The sequence below is a fragment of the Sphaerodactylus townsendi genome, linkage group LG08 (assembly GCF_021028975.2).
Source record: "Sphaerodactylus townsendi isolate TG3544 linkage group LG08, MPM_Stown_v2.3, whole genome shotgun sequence".
NCBI lineage: Eukaryota > Metazoa > Chordata > Lepidosauria > Squamata > Sphaerodactylidae > Sphaerodactylus > Sphaerodactylus townsendi.
Genome location: NC_059432.1, coordinates 95,708,253 through 95,727,746, shown reverse-complemented (window position 1 = coordinate 95,727,746; position 19,494 = coordinate 95,708,253). Strand labels below are relative to the sequence as shown.

Below are 19,494 nucleotides of genomic sequence, written 5' to 3'. Positions count from 1 at the left end.
CAGTTTTCGCTTACATATGTAGTTCTTTCTCACACAAGCCAGAGACTTTGAATCCGTTCATAACTCAAGTTTTATGCGCCACTTTCTTATAAGTGCTTGAATTGATAGAATTTGTCAATTTAGTACCTCTTGGAAATCTTCTTTGGACTAATGCTTTTATTCCTTCGTCAGAATACATGATTGAAAGGCCAGAACCAGAATTCCAAGATCTAAATGAAAAGGCACGAGCACTTAAACAGATTCTCAGTAAGATCCCAGACGAGATCAACGACAGAGTGAGGTTTCTTCAGACAATCAAGTAAGTGCTTCTGCTTAAACCGATTTGCTGATCCAAGTAAATTGCTTGCAGCATCTATAGTTGAGGATTCTGATTAGTTGACATGTCAAATATCACCTTTGAAGTCAAGAGAGTCCTTGTGACGCAGGGTGGCCTGATTTTTTTCCCCTCCTGGAATAACAGGGTGGTAAGAACGAAAGCCCCTTGCTTTTCCAGTTTTTTCGGAATCACCCTTCATTTAGGAGCAGAAGTCCCCTGTCCTGTAACTTTGAAGAAGAAGAAGAAGAGTTTGTATTTATATCCTCCCTTTCTCTCCTGTAGGAGACTCAAAGGGGCTTACAATCTCCTTGCCCTTCCCCCCTCACAACAAACACCCTGTGAGGTGGATGGGGTGAGAGAGCTCAGAAGAACTGTGACTTGCCCAAGGTCACCCAGCTGGCGTGTGTGGGAGTGCACAGGCTAATTTGAATTCCCCAGCTAAGCCTCCACAACTCAAGCAGCAGAGCTGGGAATCAAACCCGGTTCCTCCAGATCAGAGTGCACCTGCTCTTAGCCACTCCGCCACTCCCCACATGTTCCACTCCCAGTTTAGCCACTTGATTGGCTGCTTCTTTAATTGCAGGGACTTCTTGACAATCACTTGGGCTTCTAGTAACATAAAGCCAATATGCACACCTATCAGATGTAGCATTGCCAGACGGCACAATTTTACATGGAGGTAATTGCTATATTTGTAAGATACTGTGCATATATGCCCACGTTGACCCCTATAGCTTCACCCTAATAAGAACCATGAAGGTGGGTTTTATCTTTTTGTGGTGTATGTTTGGCAACACTTGTGGGTCCCAATTTCCTGGATCCTGTGCTGTACAGTGCATTTCCTCCTTTTGCTCTAACGTGCTTTTAATTTAGCTACTCAACCAGTATTTGACCATTGAATTGACCAGGGTTGGGTGGTTGACTTTCTCATTATGCCAGCGTGTAGGCTGCCATTTTGCAAAGTCTCAGGGCTAGAGAGGACCTTGGCCACCTATGCAGTTCTTTCGTAATGGCATGATTTGACTAATGATCGCCCTGGGCAAATTCAGAGCAGGTGTTCTAATAGGCACCTGTTGAAAAATATTGTAACCTTCTGACATGCAGTTTGCACACTGTTGAGATGCATAAAAGCGTTCCAGATTGTCAAGATCTTGAATCTTTCTGCTTCAGCCAAGGGAATAATAACAAATTCAGATAACAAATAGTGTCATGAGTACTGTGCAGTGTCTTGATTTTAGGAGCTCCAATTTTAAAACCTCTGTAACTCTCCTAGGTCACAACAATGCCCAAAACACCAAATGACTAATTATAATTGTTGGTAGCAGGTACATACACAGTTGGGTCTTCTCTGAAGTTTTTACGGCTCAACTTGCTTTCGGCAGTGCCTCAGAAAACCCTGACGGCATGCATAGAGCCTACCTGTCTACATTTATACCTTCTTTGGAGCTCTGTCAGTGTCTAAGATGTGTATCCTAAGACGTCTAGACATGTAATTTTTCAGCATCTGATTTATGACCTGTAACTTAAAAACATTTTGAGGTATGAGTTGTCACAGCGCTCTGGTGCTGAAGCGCCAGCATTCTTACGTTGATAATTATGTTTTCATGCCTCTCTGTATTTGTAGAAAATCTCACTTGCCGCAATAGAGCACAAAGTCGTAAACTATTGCAATCAGTGGTTTAAGTATGTGTAATTCTGTACTGGGATTGCAGCCAGTCTTTTAAAGGTTCAGATTAATGTTGAAGGCCTCCTTGGAAATAAGCCTCCAAGCAGTTAGGGGCTGCCCACTCATTTAAGGACAGTATATCATTGTTGCATATAAACTGCTGTCATTGACACGTTACAAACTTTACACTCCTGAAAACTCTGTGGAGCTCTTCTTGTGCAGATCATAGAAATGCTCATGGCAGAGATTTATAACTCCAGCACCGGCAACATTCCATTGTTCTCAGTATAACGTGATCAGATCTGATCTGATTTGATTTATTACGTTTTTAGACTACCCCTAGTCTCACGGTCGTTTCCAATCTTTCCAAGACATTTCCCCTTAACAGTTACAATACAAATACAAAATACCAATTACAGCAATTAAAATTAAATAAGAGATAAGACTTCTCTATAGATGACGTTAAATTCCCAAGGCCCCACTGCGGGGATAATGGCGTAAAAGCTATAGGAAAGGGGGTGGGAGAGGTTTTGATGGAACGCTGTAGCTGCCTCAGCCATACGTCCAGGGAACAGCTGTGTCTTGCAGGCCCTGTGAGACTGTACTGTGGGCCTCATTAGAAAGAGCATTGCACCTGGTAGAAGCCAGGGCCAAAAAGACCCTGGCTGAGGTTGAGGCTAACCAGATCTCTTCATGGCCAGGTGCTTCCAGCAGATTTCCATTTGCTGACCGTACAGCCCTTCGGGGGACATACCAGGAGAGGCGGTCGCATAGATACAGTGTCCCCAGACTATTTATGGCTTTGTTGGTCAACACCAACCTTAAACCTGATCCGGTACTCCACCCAGAGCCAGGGCAGCTGGCGGAGCACAGGCTGAATATACTCTCTCCATGAGGTTCTTCCCAGGACTCTTTGGAGCAGGCCCAAGGGTAGCCCTAGGTAGAGCAAATTGCAGTAGTGTAGTCTGGAAGTGACCATTGCATGGACCACTGTGGCTGGATCAGTTTGGGACAGATAGTGGGCCAGTTGCTTCGCCTGGCAAAGGTGAAAAAACAAGGAACTAAAGAGAACCTATATCATCAAAGCAAAGGGAAGAATTCAAGAATGCGAAATATATTGCCTTTAATGTGAAACACAAAACACCAATGGGTCTCCCACATACTCTAGTGTCAGTTAGGCAGTTGGCCAAAACCACGTCATACTTGGGGCTCTCAGGCACTTCCTGGGGCTTCCTGGCCCCTCCCACAAGGCCCAACAGCCACCAGATTCTGCCAAAAGCACTCAGTTCCTCCCAAGGTCCCTTGAAGTAATGCAGCACCTCCCAGCTCCCTGTTCTGTAGTTTGCCAGTCTGCTGTTCTTGGAGAAAAATCTCCCTAATTTCTGATGACCAGATTTTTGGCAAAGATGGAAATAACACCACAGGTGCACAAAGTGAGGTAGTAATGGTTGATCTTGTGAGTTCTCATAAATGTCCTTCAGCCCAGCTGGAGGTAATACCGGTCTCTGCTGCAACCCCAGGGTACCCAACTCCCGAGTAACCCTTCTAACCATAAGGCTACTCGGATGTGGCTCATTATGTTACTGGGGATTCTAAGAGTTCAGAGCCTGACCTTTGGTCAGGTGTGTCAAGCTAACAGAAAGATAAATTCCAGTGCTCTTCCTCACTCATGTTCTTACATGTTCTGTCTAGCCAGTTTCAACACCTTTCCCATCGATATGGTTTCTACGAGCTTTTAAAGTTCTTGGAGGATTTGAAGATGCCCTCTGGGTCTTCTGCCCGAGTGGTTTAATCCCAATATCAAAATGCATACTCAATCTCTCACTTCCTAACTGAGACTAAAGTAAATATCGTGGCGCTCCCTCTCTAAACACTCAGCTCCAGCGCCATCTTGTGAATGTGTGCTTTGCGCTCAGAATGGCTTGGAAGGAACTCTACCTTGAGCGTTTTTTGTCACTGTGATTGAAAGCTTGGTTAGGGTCCCTCGTCACCATTACATCTGGAGATTTGGTCAAAACTTAAGTCAGCTTCTGTTTTTAAAACTTCCAGGGTTTTGTCAATAGAAGCCGACGAACCACATTACAGTGTAGTGTTGGGTTCATCATGGTCATTCACACAGCTTCGTAATTGATGCCATGACAGTTATTTTAGAGCATGACCTACAATAAGATTGAAGTAGGCCCCTCGTTCTTATTTGTTTGGAAAGCTCAAAGACCTGAATATACTCAGTCATTTCAAAATACTTAGAATATGCCTATTCTGTGCAATGGAATTCATTTTGATCTTTCCTTCCCTGTATCTTTAACATTAAAAGGGATTCTTAGAAGGGTTTTTATGGTTTAACCAGCAGTACAGCCCATTGTGCTAAACAATACAACAGGTGCTAGATAGCTGTTGGTGGCGGGTGCAGCTGCGAAGTAGGATCTGTTTAAACCAGTATTGTATGTCTGTTCAGAGTGAGAAAAGACTGTTTGAGAGAATGAAATCAGCAGGAAGAACTTTCTTGCGCTTTCCCCTGCCAGCAAGTTGTCACTTGCCTGCTCCGTCGCGCCTGCCATTTTGTAAAGATTTATTTATTTATTTTTCAAACTTATATACTGCCCAATTTTCGAAGGGCTCTGGGCGGTGAACAACATGAAATTCAAATACAAATAAACATAATATCAAATACAATAATCTCTCAATAATATAAATTAAAATGCAGCAATTAATATGTAACAATGCCCGTTAAAATCCTTCTTAAACCCTCCCAAGAGGAGAGAGGAAAGGGTGGGTTCTATAGATGATAATGAACCCAAAGAGGAGAGAAGAAAGGGTGGGTTCTGTAGATGATAATGAACCTAAATTTCCATGGGGATGGAAGGGCGGGGGGGCTGTGCTGTTCACACTGCAGGTATCGCGGCCACCTTCCTTTTTACTGAATAAAGTACATAATTGAACTCGGCTCTTCTTGTCAATTTTGGCAATGTATAGTTTTTTCAGTTTTTTTAAAATTTTAGATGACAAAGTCTTCGAAGCTTCAGACTCGATATGAGAATCCATGTCAATTCTCATGTCAAGTCTGTGATGCTTTGAAGACCTGTTCTCTAAAATAATTTTTAAAACCCTGGAAAACTATCCTGTACCCAGGTTCAGGCTCCCCCCCCCCCTCTCTCTCTCCTCCCCCAATCTCGCTTCCCAAGGCCTGCAGGTTTTGAGAAGCGAGGTGGGGGGAACTTAAAAGCTATTGGATCTTACTACAAAGTGACCTTAAGTCCCACCAAGTTAAAAACTGGGTGAAATTGTATCCGTCGCTCCTGAGATGAAGCTACTGACATCAAATTGCCTCCAAGGATATTCGCTGTGAAAGTTCTCTTCCGGGTGGTTTAGCTTTATTTAAATGTCTCGAGACTCTGATAGGATGAGAGAGATCATGAAATCAATGCTTACAGAACAGTTCAAGGCAAATCAGGAGTCACCTTTTCTTGCTTTGATTGAAATATCACTTTTGCATGCCTCTCTCTATAATTTTCCAGCTTGCTATGAGGGAAGAATTTGATTGCAAAAGTGGGCAAGTGATCCTGCGGTTTAATGTTGTGGTGGGGCTTAGATTTCCATAGTGGGCAGGTGCTGGTTTTCTGCATTAAATCTAATTTAGACTTTTGAAGTGCCACATAATCAAATTAGTTCTCAACGTTCAGTCTTGCTGTGCCATGTCTAAAACCCATTCTGTAGAAACAGCAGATCCTTTAGAAAAATACATGTCAGACATAATTTTGGAAATGATTAAAATTCCACATTGAGTGAGTCTAATTTTAAAAGATGTTGCAATTATCTTTTCATTGCCAAACAGGGACATTGCCAGTGCAATAAAGGAACTTCTTGACACAGTAAATAACGTCTTCAAGAAATATCAATACCAGAACCGGAGGGTATGTGAATTATACTCTTTTATCTACTGTGTTGTCTTGTCAGTAATATAAATGTATTAACTATAAATATTAAAGATTCTACACTCTTATTCTCAGACGGTGAGAGCAGAACATCATTTCAACACTAATAACTGGTAGTCAAGGCAGTTTTTTTCAGATGAAGAGGCAAACAGAGTGAAAATCAATCTTGTCACTAAGCTGATTTTTAATGACTGTTTAGAATATATGGATTTTCTAATTTGCAATGGCTACATTAAGGCTTAGTATAATTTTCGTATGCTGTGTTGATCATACGAATGTTTCACTTTTATATGCTTTCACGAAGTTTGCTGAACTGTCTATGCAAGTCAATGTAACTCATTTCTTAAATGGGTCAATTCTGCTACCAATGGTAGTTTGAGCTCATTTCCTTGGTCTGTCCCCATAACCCTTTGTGTCTAGTTACTAAAATAGGATGTTCTGGGAAGGTTCGATGTGAGATTCTGATTGAATGACTCCTCGCCCATTCATCTTTCAGGCACTTGAGCACCAAAAGAAAGAGTTTGTAAAATACTCCAAAAGTTTCAGCGACACTTTGAAAACCTATTTTAAAGATGGAAAGTAAGTATTTCTTAAGAAATGAAGTTGGTTCAGCTTTGATATCTTTCCAGATTTTCTTTCTTTCTGCTTGAGGCCAGCAAAGTGTTCTCTTGGCCCTGATTATCATTCTTTGGCTATCAGGTAGGGGAGCTTGACAAAAAAAATGGTGTCATCCTGCTGGTTAAATGGTTGCTTTTCTTCTGGTGTGCCTCATAATCGCATTGCCTCCAAGTCACCTGAGGAATCTGGAGTCTGATTTGCTTAGCATACAATTTGAACACCGACTGATAAGCCAATCTGAAGGTGTATGAGAGACTGTATTGTAGTTGTGGAATTGCATTGAAGACTTATCGTAGGTGTCAAACTCGCGGCCCTCCAGATGTTATGGACTACAGTTCCCATCAGGGAATGATGGGAACTGCATTGAAGACTTATCGTAGGTGTCAAACTCGCGGCCCTCCAGATGTTATGGACTACAGTTCCCATCAGGGAATGATGGGAACTGTAGTCCATAATATCTGGAGGGCCGCGAGTTTGACACCTGTGACTTAGATGTAGTGAGGGTACATCAGATCCCCAAGACAACCTCCAAAAATGTCATAGTGCCCTCCTGTGTGTTTTCTGGTACCCAGTTGCTCCTTCCCTCAAAACAAAGAGCCAGTCATAACCTTTTTCTACCTCCTTGGAGCAGAAGTTACTTGAGAAAAGCCCAGGAAGCATCACCCTGCGTCTGCAATCAGAACCCATTCAGTATCACCTGTTTGTATTATTAAAAGGGGATGCTTGGTTTAGAATCCTCCAACCTTTTGTGATTGGTCCCAGTTCCTCGTGGCAGCCATCTTTTGGTTCATGCCACCCTCTTTCATGGCAGCCATTTTATGGCTGCGCCTGCTACGTGGGCTCACAATCCAGAATTGCCACAGGCTCAACTTGGTTAATGTCTGTTGCCGTGCATAGTCAAGTAAGTGACCATCTGCATTGCTTTTAGCTGTGCTAGCTAGACAGAATCACCATGTGCAGTGGTTTGCCATGTGTTTCTGTACACCAGAGCCTAACTGGCAAGGGAAGCAATCGCTGCTGTATTCTTGTTGAGTTCCTAGAAGGATCTGACTGGCTACTGCTGGGAGGAATCTTCATGGATTTGACCTGATTCAGCAAGGAAGCATGACCAGCTGAAAACATTTGATAACATATCCTCTTTTATTTCTTCTCTCTCTAATGGGCATGGCCAGTAGTAAAAGCTATGCTTCCAGGTGGACTGATTCCCCATGTTGCCAAGCCGTGTGGATTAAATGCAGAGGTGCATAGAGTTGTGCAGGACTTTCCCACCTGATCAGTGCCCAGGTTGTACACACACACACACACACCAACCTTGTAGCTACTTACTGCCACATGGCTCCCCCCACATCATAGTATCCCCCAGTCAGGTCCACATTGTGGTATCCCCCAGTCAGGCTCCCCCCACATCAGGTATCCCCCAGTCAGGTGAGCATAAGAAGGCGGTGCATAAGCAACCACTTGCTTTTGTGCAGCTGCCATTACAATGTTTTCTAAGGCAACTCTGATAGAAGCCGCTGAACAGCTGTTTTAGCTCTGAGAAGCCAAGAGGAAGTAATCCCATTTGTTCCTTGACCTGGTTCACGGCCCTTAAAGCTAGCCCAGCCGTGCTAATGCATGAACCTTTCTTGCGTTCCACACTGAGCAGTTTATTTAAAGTTTACGTTAGGACATTCTTCTGATTTGAGTAGCCCAGAACTTGAGCAGTCAACGGAATCAGAATTAACATACGCTCTGGCCAAGGATAATCGCAAACCGGGAAGGGTGAAATGGGTTAGCGGAGTGGATGAAATGCTGAAAGCAAAATAGATGTTCAGTCTTGGAACTTCCAGTGACTGGGGGGCGGGGGGGGGGGGGGGGGCGTAAGACAGCAGCATGCACATTTGTGCTCATCCTATATTAGCTGTATTGGATTCTCGCGCACTTAAACACGCAAGCTAAATTCCACGAATGCAGTTCCAATTACCGGCCATTCATAAATAAATGTCATTGGATTTTAGGGCATTAATACATCCTTAGGGGTTTAATCATACCTGTATTTCAATATCTGCTTCCAGTGTGAGCTAGGCTTAGGTTCTTCCAAGTCAATGAAAACAATCTTAATGGCACCTGGCAAAATCAAAACAACCGTGAAAGGAAGTCTGTGCGCTCAAAGCAGCCTTTGGGCTTTTGTTTCTCACACAGGGCCCCACCTCATCATGATATAATCAATTTTGAAACTTGGGGTCATTTCAAAAGTGGGGGAGCACTATTGTGGATTAAAAGGCCCAAAGGGGAGGAGCAAGTCCTTGGCCCCAATAGGCCTATCTGGATCCAAGCTCTGGTTTGGCTGTTAAATTAAGTGTTATAGTATGTGTGTATCACTACAGCTCGCTTTGAGAGGGATGGTTATTGCAGACTGCTCTGCCGATCCAGTGGGAGCAGAATGGGCCTGATATTCAGCCAGTATCGTGTTAGTAGTGCTGGCTCCAAATATGATTTCAGGCCAAATTTCAGGTGCCGTAATGGCTGTCACGGCTTGGGGGGCAGCATGCTTAACGAACAGCCTCACCTTCATATCCTTTTGCTTTTCCTTGTGTGCCCCCATTTGCAAGAGGTGAGAACTGTGACAGTGAGAAATGGAGCTTTTTTGCTGTGATAGTTCTTGGACTTTGCAATGACATGTCTAGATTTGTCAGGAAGCCCTTGCCTGACTCCATAACGGCTGTCCAAGCTCTTATTGTGGCAGGAATTTGGCTTGTTTTTGGTCTGGTTTATAATTATTGTGGAGCTTTGAATGTTAAAAGCTTTGGAATACTTTGGAAATAAATGCAGGGGGGTTGATTTTGTTTTCATTGTGGGGGGGATGTACATTCAAATAGTGTCGCACGGTGAGCCTACCTTACTTCTGCATCTGTTTTTAAGCAACAAGTGCTTGCCAATGCCTTGGAAAGAATTTCATTTTGCACTCCAAGTGAACGAGAATCTCTTATTTCAGAGTCTCGGGCTGCAAGAAACCCGCTAAGGTGTGCGGGGTTTGAACTTTTGTATGACTGTTTTTACAAGTAATCCATCCAATTGATTTATAGAGGGAGAAACTAACATTTGGACATTTGAAAAATAAAATAAATTACTGTAGGGAATCAGTCAAAGTGGTACAGCTGAAGAAAAGAGGCACAGCAATCACCTGAATACTCTCCTGTGCTTGAAGAATTGACTTTAAAAGAATAAACTGGGAACAATACTGATACTAGTCTTGGTTTCAGGTGGGTAGTTAGGTTAGTCTGTAGTAAGGTAAAGGTAGTCCCTTGTGCACGTACTGAGTCATTACTGGTCACATCACAATGTTTACTAGGCAGACTGGGGTTGCCCGGGGATGTTGCCATTGCCTTCCCCAGTTGTCTACACTTTACCCCGGTAAGCTCACTTTACCAACCTAGGAAGGATGGAAGACTGAGTCAACCTTGAGCTGACTACCTGAAATTGACTTTCATTGGGATCAAACTCAAGTCGTGAGCAGAGGTTCAACTGTAGTACCGCAGGTTACCGCTCTGTGGCATGGGGCTCTTTAGTCCATAATGGCAGAACAAAATTTTATAGCATTGTAAAGACCAACAAAATTATCCAGGGTGTAAACTTTCGCAAGTCGAAGCTCACTTGGTCTCTTGGTGTCTAATGCGAAAGGATTTGAGTTTTGTTCTAATCCTGGTTCCGTTTTAATCGAACGCAGGACAGTTGTTAGTTGCAAGTTAAAAGAAGCTGCAGCGCGTTGTCTGAGTGGGATCCAACCAAGTGGGACTTCCCAGCCACCCCCTTCCTTTTGCAGCTCACCGATCTCCCTGAAATTCTCCTAGGTGGTTAAGAAGCTCTGAAGTACAATGTGGTGAAAAGTGTGGGTCTGCAGGGAGGATTGCTGTCAAGTTGTAGCTGATTTACGGCAGCCTAGTAGAATTTTCAAGGCAAGAGACTTCGCAGGTGGTTTGCCATTTCCTGACCCTGTTTAGTGAGCCTGGCCTTCCATGGTGGACACACACCCATGTATTTAACCCTGGTTAGCTTCCAAGATCAGGCTTGCTTGCAGTTACCCAGGTTGGGTGGGTGGGTGGGGGGTCTACAGTAGGAAGAGAGAAGTCTGCAAAATTCACACACAGAAACCTCATTCTCCTGGTAGCATGAAATGTTTTACTCTTATCCTCTCCTTATTGCGTAGTCAAAAGGCTTGTGTCTGCGTTGGTCTCGATTTATGACAGAATATATTTGAAAGTCACCTGATGGTTTTATGATTTCTGCCTGGCTGCTGAATTACGGTTTGTTTTCTTACAACAGGGCAATAAACGTGTTCATAAGTGCCAACCGACTAATTCATCAAACCAACTTGATACTCCAGACCTTCAAAACTGTGGCCTGAAAAAAACAAAACACAACAAAAAAACTGTATATGTCGAGAGCTGTACTTTTCAATGGTGGATAGGATACCTTTATATGTAAACTTTAAAGTTTTGACTGTATAAATTATCAGTCCCAGTTGAAGGGACGTAACGCAGGATTTTGAACGGGATTTATTGCCATCTTACACCATATTTTTGTAAAAACATTGTAGCTTAATCATAATCTCACGATGAAGATTTTGCATCACTTTTTTGCTATTATCATTCTTTTCAGAATTATAAGCCAAAAGAATTTACGCCTTAATGTGTCATTATGTAACATTCCTTATAAGAATTGTAAATATTTGGTGTTCTGTTTCTGACATTTTAACTTGAAAGCGAAAAACTGCAAGATTATGTATTTAATAATATTGGTGGCAAATATTCAATAAATAGTTTACATCTGTAAGATTATTTGGGTGGTCTTTTCCTTGCAAGGCATGGGTGAAAGGGCAGGTGTGCCCGTGTCTTCTGAAGCCACAAGGACTTTCAATCTTTCTTCCTACCATCAGTAGGTCAGAGAGCAATTGGGAAGGAACGTTGCTGCCATTGGCAAGATCAAGCTGAGCTTTCATTAGAAAAAGAGTTGGTTTTTATACCCCACTGTTCTCAACCATTAAGGAATCTCAAAGCAGCTTATAGTCACTTTCCCTTCCCCTCCTCACAATGAACACTTTGCGAAGTAGGTGGGGCTGAGAGAGTTCAGAGAGAACTGTGACTGGCCCATGGTCATGTGGAGGAGTGGGGAATCAAACCTGGTTCTCCAGATTAGAGAACTGAACAACTATACCACAGCTCCTTGGACTGAAAAACCCCACCTGCAACCACACCTTTGCAAGTTCCACCCAAACACTTACTGATTGGTTCCCCACCTGGGGACATGACAATTTTATACCCAGCTAAAACATTCTCATTGGACACAGTGTGTAACAGACTTCCCTCTGTGGTACACCTCTGAAGATGCCAGCCACAGATGCTGGTGAAACGTTAGGAACAAGATCCACCAGACCACAACCACACAGCCCGGAAAACTCACCACAACTAGTATACCACAGCTCTTTCTGTTTCCAGGTATAAAGTTTGGGCATAACCAGGGGCATAACCACCTTGACAAGAGCCAAATGGCTCTTAGTTCATAGCCTGTGACTTATGATCTGTGACCTTTGAAAGTTGGCTCATTGCCTCCAGGACTGGTCCAAAATACATACCCGTGTCTTCTGGGCTATGTTTAAATTGTATTTTTTTACTGTACTGGTTCTCCTGATACCTGCTTCATATCTTTTCAGGAAGAAAAGTGGGCAGATATTCTAAGTAAAGGTTCTTGAGTGTAAGAGTGTTCAGTTAGTAGCCCTTTCCACACAACCAAAGTAAAATGTCTTGAGGCAAGAAATAAAACCTTTCCTCTGAAGAGTTCTGCATTGTTTTTAGCCCAAAATGTTTTGTTTCCAGCCTTGAAACAATTTATTTGCATCCTGTTCTTTTTCTGAAAATGTTTTCACTTGCAGTGCGTAGATCTTCAAAATGTTTCCCATACCTCCCAGATTTCCTTGTCGGCGCCATTTTCTGAGCTCACTCTGGCTGTTTCATGCTGTATTTTTGTCAGGTTTTTATTTTTTATTTTTGGGGGTCGTGTCTCCGAAGCTTCAAAGACATGGACACCCCCCCCCCCCCGAGAACTGCAGGATGAGGCTTTGAAGCTTTGTAGCATTGGATCCTTTAAGAACATGAAACAACTACAAAATGGGAGCCAGAAATCGTTTTGAGGGGGAAAGTGCAGACAAGGGGGGGGGGGTTTGAAAATGTTTTGCAAAGATTTGCAATACTTGAGCAACATTATAGCTTAGGGGGATGCTAATGCTCCCTGAACATTAAGTAACAAGCTAAGCTCTGACATAGCACTACTCTGGTTCAGTTAGTGTGATAAAATGTTAGAAACTTGGCTTTTTTGCATACGGCATCCTCACCATACATAATGCTTTACAGTGTAACATAAGAAAAACAATTGGTCCCTGCCTTGAAGAGTTCACAATCTTTAAATACGGACATACGGAAGAGGAGGAAGGATTGATCAGCCATGACAAACAGCTCGTCCACCAACATTTCACAACTAGAAATACGTCTTAATACCGTGTTGCAAGTTCCACGAACGTAACATATCAAGCAAACTTCTTTTGCGACAATACAGCTCAAAGCCAAGAGGCAAATTTATCTTCCCGGCCTATGCGTGTACATCCAGTGATTACTTTCCCGAGCAGGCATCTTCAAAAAAAATTTTTTCTTGCTTATGGCAGTAAACAACTTGTATTACTTCTAGCACTTGCTTTAAAAAGCACTTCTTATTGCTCTGAGATATTGCTAAAAGTCAATGGGGTGTAAACTACCTAGTTTCAAAATGTTCTGTATATTCAATTGCAGCTGAGAAACTAGACTATGGGTGCTGCAGGGGAGAGGCCTGTCTCTTGCATTATCAAACTCTGCTTGCATGAATCTGACAGATACACAAAACTTGGGAGGTTATGAGAGATTAAACCCCAACTCAAAGCATGCTTACATTTTGCTAACACATATCTCTTCTTGGGTTTTGGAACGATAAATTCTGCATCTGAATCATCCCTTACTCAAGGATTTACTTACCAGAGCTATGATGTCTTAGGGGTGCCCTTATTTTACTTACTCTTGCTATATTTCATACATGCTAAACAATGGCCTTTCAATCTATTCTGGTCATCGTTTGCAAGTGGATTTTGCTGTTTCACATAGTAAACTCCAGTTTGCCAAGTACATTATTCAAGGTGTTGAAAAGTTCCTGGGCAGCACCATCGGGGGGGGGGGGGAGAGAATTCCCCTTTGGAGTTGGTGCACCCCTCTGCCAGCAGGAATACCCTTCCCACCAGCACACGGAGCAGATTCACCAGAGGAAGAGCTACTTTGTCGGAGCACCATGTGATTAAACCCTAAGTTGGCTTCATTACCTAGGTGTGCCAGCCTTAGTCGGCCTCTAGAACCTGATCAGCCCCCCTTGCGCTGGCAGAACCACCAGCAGAGATACACCATAATTTTCATAGTGTATCTCCATTCCCCTCTATGGGGGGGTTTTAACCCTTATTTTTTTGTCTTTACTTTTTAGGGCTTCCCGCACCATGGGAAAGCCCTCTGGAGGCAGTAGGGCAGCGCTGTCCCAACCAGGATTAGACTGCAAATGTGGACTGTGGAGAGGTTGTTTCAGAGATATTGAAGCATAACAGCTAAGAACAAGTTAATATTTGGGAGCTGTTTTTTTAAATCTCACCTTGCCATAAAAATCGCTTTGCAGCTTTTAGCAAGCCATCCTATCTCTTCCTTTCAAGTGCATCATGGGGATAACTGGGCAGTATATTAGCGAATGCAACAGGGTCATGTGTATGAAGCCCTTTAAACACTGGATTGTTAACCACTTGTTGAGTTAATGTTAGATTTATAAGATCTCGGAGTGCAGGTCTTTTGTGCTTAGCCAAAAGCTTCATACATTTTATCAGAGAAACAGGTTTATGACAAGTAACGACGGACACATTGCTTGCAATAAAGCAGCGGGCAGCCTCTTTTCAAGAAAAGACCAAAGGCTCCTTGTGCTGGTCTACTTGTATGTGTGTGGCTGTTAAGATCATAGAATTAGGAAGGTCCTTATACCTTATCTTGTCCAACCTTATCCTTGACTACTGGGACGAATTCCACCCCAGTCATTCCACTAAGTGGAGCCATTCTCCATCCTAAGGGGCCTTTCTCCAGCTTAAGCGTTGCAGGAAGAGCCACTTCAGTCTAAGGAGCCTTTCTTCAACTTGAAGATGGTTGGATCCAGTCTATTATCTGTCGGTGGACCAGGGTCCCAGAATGTCAGGAAGAATACACAGGCCACAACTTAGGGCATTCCGTAGCTGCAAGTTACCATGAATTCATCCCAAGATAGCATATTTAGGAGAGAAAGGATAAAATCAGGGGGACAGCTTGGAACATTCAAACCAAGTTCTTAAGAGCAAGGTCCTGATGCAATCTTCAGGAGTTCATGATAGCTTGACCAAATTGGTGAGGCCATTGAAGATCACAACAGTATCTTATCCTGCTCCATCACCACCGACTTTCCTACAAGACCATCTGTCAGGTGAGGACCCCTTCAGAGGTGAGACAGATCCTCATCAAATGCACAGTCTAGAACATCTGGTTTGAAGAATCTTACATTCAAATCCAATGAAAAAAATGAACCTGATTTGGAATGGCTCATGGTCACCCCTCCCAAATTTTATTTACAGGATCTGCCTACTGAAAGCAGTACAGGGAATATTGGAAATGTTGTAATGTGAATGTAGATAAACACAAATGACCATCTTATGTTGGCATTCTGGGTTGGATTCTGGCTACCATGCATGGAAGCTCTTTTGTGCATAGAAGTGCAACTTCCCTGCCTGCACCCTCATGCCAACTTCTTACCCCTTCCCATTGTTGTTCCTAGAGCAGGGGTGGGCAATTATTTTTTCCATGGGGCCACATAAGAAACAGAAAATATTGTGGAGGGCCGGGCCAAAAGGCAGGGGGGCGAGGCACTTTTGAAAGCCCTGCAGAAGCCGGCAGCCAAGGCAACCGGCTTCTGCGGGGCTTTCAAAGACGCCTCGCTCCCCAGCACGGCAGGAGGGCCAGTCAGGGTCATCCGGCGGGCCGGATGTGGCCCGCGGGCCGTATAATGCCCAGGTGGATGGGGGATTCCTAGGGAGCATATGGGCGGGGTTGGGGGTTCCTGTGGGAGGAAGGAATTGGTGAAAACTGCCCCTCCCTTATATTCATGGATCTTGGTCATGATATCCAAAATCCCTATATTTAAGTTTCATGCAACTGAAAGATTTCAGGGAGGCTTGTATGGTCCTTCTCTTATCTCTCAAGTACCATCCTGCAAGGTAGCTGTAGCTGAGAGAGTGTTTTGGGCATAATTTCAGAGGGAGAGCATCAGGGCAGAATGGAACTTTCACCTGGAGCTTCCTCTGTGTAAATTTGTCATTTTAACCAAACTGTTTCATGGAGCCACACTGATGCAAGAACATTTGGTTTCATCGGGTTGTGATGCAAGCTGGAACTCTTTGAGTGTCACGGGATCCTTAGGTCTATTTGAAAGCAATTTTTCCCCTTCATGTTCTTCTTGTGCTTTGGATGGGAGGGGATTCATCTCCACTCGGGGTTGGAGGAGCCAACCCTTTAATACTTGGTGCTCTCCTACCAACAGAATCAAAGCAAGCAGACATAAGGCTAATTTTCCTTTTTGCCTTAACTGAAACGGATTATGTGCAGGAGGCAGGAGTTCATGGAGATGTCGCTCCTGACCCAAGGAGCCTTGCTTTGTGTGTAAAGCTTTGATTTGTGAAACCATTGCTTTTTTCTGTTTTTGTTTTTTTAATATCCACAAAGCCTTAGTCTGCTTTCTGCAGCAGGCCAGAAATTGATCTCAGCTCTAGATTTCTGAAGAAGGATCAACCTTTGAAAAGGCAATCTTAAGCCAGGGAAATGTGATGAAGGGACCCTGTGAGTTTAGTATAATTTAGATGCCTGATATGTTGTGCAGTGTAGGATCAAAACATTCTGTTTAACTGTGTATATTTCCTGTGGCAGGTCCCTTCACCCTCCTAACTATTAGTGGCAGACTCTGGCAGTCTCCTAATTATGCTGTGCAGATTTTCCCGCCTTTTCTATGACTGAGCTTTTTTGATGGTGGCATCTGAGGTGTTTCATGCTTATCTGCTCAACTTTAGGAACTCCGCAAAGGCGAAGGGAGCCTTTTTCCTTCTGACAAATCCCCCTTTTCAAAGCAGCAGAGAACAGAAGCAAGATCAACAAACAGAAGTAAAATGTATTAAGCAGACTAGATGGGATCAGGAGATATTTCAAATGAATGGAAATCAGGCCAGAGATAGCTGTATACAAATATCAGTTTTGACACAGGCACAGTTCTTCGTCGAGCTTCATACGTTTCTTCGGTTGCTTAGATGTTGAGAGGTTCTTTACTTTGAGATATTCAGTTAGATGCCACTGGCTAATGGATTACGGTGACTTTGGGTTCTAACAGGCTGGTACCCTTTCATACAGTTCACATACAGCCTTTACACTGTTAGCTACATCCATATACACAAATGTATTTATGTGCTGATGGAGTGAAATATGTCCTGATGGTTACAAAGAGTGATCTTAAAATCGTAGGGGTGATTAGAGGGAGTAATGGAGAAGGAGAGGGATGGTCAAAGGCTGAAATGTAACCTCCTTGCACAAAGGCTGTATATGTCAGAATGCCAGACATTTCAGGTTCATGGTGAGGAAAATTGTGCCCTTTGTGTGATTGTTGGTTTCTCAAAAACAACTGGCTAACCACTGTAGAAAGTGGAATGTGGAACTAGATAGGTGCCAAGGTCGTAGTCTGCCTAGGGTGCCAAAAAACCGGAGGCCATTCCTGGCTGTCTCTCCATAGCAAGTAATTATGGACTTGTGGGTCACCATACAGAAAGGGCTGGGAACCGCTGCCATTTTCTTTGTCGAATGAATCTCTGCAGTCTGCAGATAAACTGTAATTCTAGGAGAGCTCAAAGCCCCACCTTGATGTTGGTAGGCCTCGATGTTATTGCAGGTCAGCCTCTTCCCTTGTGTTTATTTATTTATTTAATGTATTTCTTAGGTTTCTATACCACCCCATCCCCGAAGGGCTCTGGGCGGTGTACAGCATGAAATTCATACAATATCAGGTAAAGGAGCAGTCATACAAACACAGTAAACAATTAACGTCGCTCCATCCAATTAATAATCTCTAAAACACACTAAAACACCATATAAACAGCGGTTAATACAATCGAATAATTAAATAATTAAATAAGAGGCGACCAGTGTAGGGATGAACTGCTGACCCAGCAGCACCGTAAGTAGAGCGCTGGAACACCGGCGTTTGCCTTCGCTTGCATTTCTGCCTTCTTCGGTCGCACCTCTCCGCCCCACCTCTCATCCCCCCCCGGCATGAGTCAATGTGGGTCATGAAACTACCTGGCTCACAACCACCGGGTGTCCCGGACAGCCTCTGCCCCACTCCAAAGCGCCCCCACCGTCTTCGCCGACGGGGGTAAACGCGTCGGCGCCATTGCATTTCAACAAAATGGTCAATGGCAAACCGCTTACACACCGCCGTAAGCCTCCACTAGCGGAGTTTGAGCCTCGCCGCGAGCCATTCTAGCCTTCTTCAAACCTTCCTTCAACTCCTTTCTTCAACCTTTTGGTCGATTCCTCCCAATACTGTGAAGCATCGTAATCGCCACCTACCCTGAGCCCTACGCCGCTCTGAATCGACTCAAACTTCATGAGTCTCTTCCTGACATTACAGAATCTACTAGCATCCAGAACCTCTTTCGGATATTTTAGGTGGGCCATATGCGCAGTCACACGACCGCTTCGGGCCGGCCCTCAGCGAAAGAGTGGGAACCAGCCGCAGAGACAAGCGCTACCCACTATCTCTACCCCTCTTTCTCCGACCCCTTTCCAGTCCTCACCTAACTTGCTTCCACCAGGGGGCAAAAGCACTCGCCCTGATCCTGCCACATCCCCCCCTCAACCAAGCACAATCTATGCGTTCCAAATCTTGTGCTCAATGCTCACATGCCTTGGCCCCTCTTTCAGACCCAGGGGTAAACCCGAGAGGGGCCCTGGCCAAATGACTTATGGCAAATGGACGTAACCTTGGTCCCTGCCTCTAGCCCCCCTTGGAAGCACCTGCATGTAACTATAGATACCTACTTGCAGTGCGTTTGAAGGCCACCCCACTCAGGTGGAAACCACCAATCACGCCATCCAACACCTCTTTGCATGCATTACCGTCATGGGCCGCCCCCTCACCTTAAAGACGGACAATGCGCCTGCATATTCCCTTCCACAGCCATGCTCCAGTTTTTTGCACCAATTGGGGAATCGTTGGTTGACACACGAGGAATTCCCTCACAACAGTACCGGGGCAAGCAGTATCGCTGAGAGAGCAAATGTCGCAACTTTAAGGAAATTTTAGCCAAACAAACTACAAGAAAGGGAAGGCAGCCCCCCCTCCCCACTTAGGCCACATACAACAGACAGTATCAAAAGTACTCTTCACCATCAACCATTTTTTTGAATTTGCTTTCGCCCACTACCATCAGGGCAACAGAGTCACCCCCCCAGAAAGACACTTTCAGTGGGCAGTCAGATCCCCTCCCCCATGCCAAGGTTTACTACCCGTCCAACTCCCCAGACCGAGACCTGGCGGGGACCAGCCCCCCCCTCATAACCTGGGGAAGGGGTATGCTTCAATCCTTCTCTCCTACAGACTCCTCTATGGATCCCCAGCTCCGACACGTCCGACCAGCCCGAGGAACGATGCTGAACGAAATCAGGCCACACCACGAAGACAGAGCAGGCCCCCCCGGAGAACTCCCGCCAGAAGCTTCAACAGGACCTACGGCCAACATCGAACGACCCCGAAGATCCAGAGGGATCCGCAAGGGCGCCATGAGCTACGATCAGCCTAACCCGAAGCGTTCC

The 19,494-nt window shown here is 44.3% G+C and overlaps 1 protein-coding gene across 1 annotated transcript in view; it reads left to right on the top strand.

The window, feature by feature from the left end:
• PDCD10 (programmed cell death 10) overlaps positions 1 to 11,344 on the top strand; it is a 36,745-nt gene extending 25,401 nt beyond the window's left edge. The window contains exons 5-8 of the mRNA XM_048506424.1: positions 172 to 298; positions 5,815 to 5,893; positions 6,411 to 6,493; positions 10,835 to 11,344. Coding sequence (XP_048362381.1) covers positions 172 to 298; positions 5,815 to 5,893; positions 6,411 to 6,493; positions 10,835 to 10,916 — 371 coding nt within the window. The 3' untranslated portion in view covers positions 10,917 to 11,344. The remainder of the gene's footprint in view (positions 1 to 171; positions 299 to 5,814; positions 5,894 to 6,410; positions 6,494 to 10,834) is intronic.
• Positions 11,345 to 19,494: the final 8,150 nt, after the last annotated feature.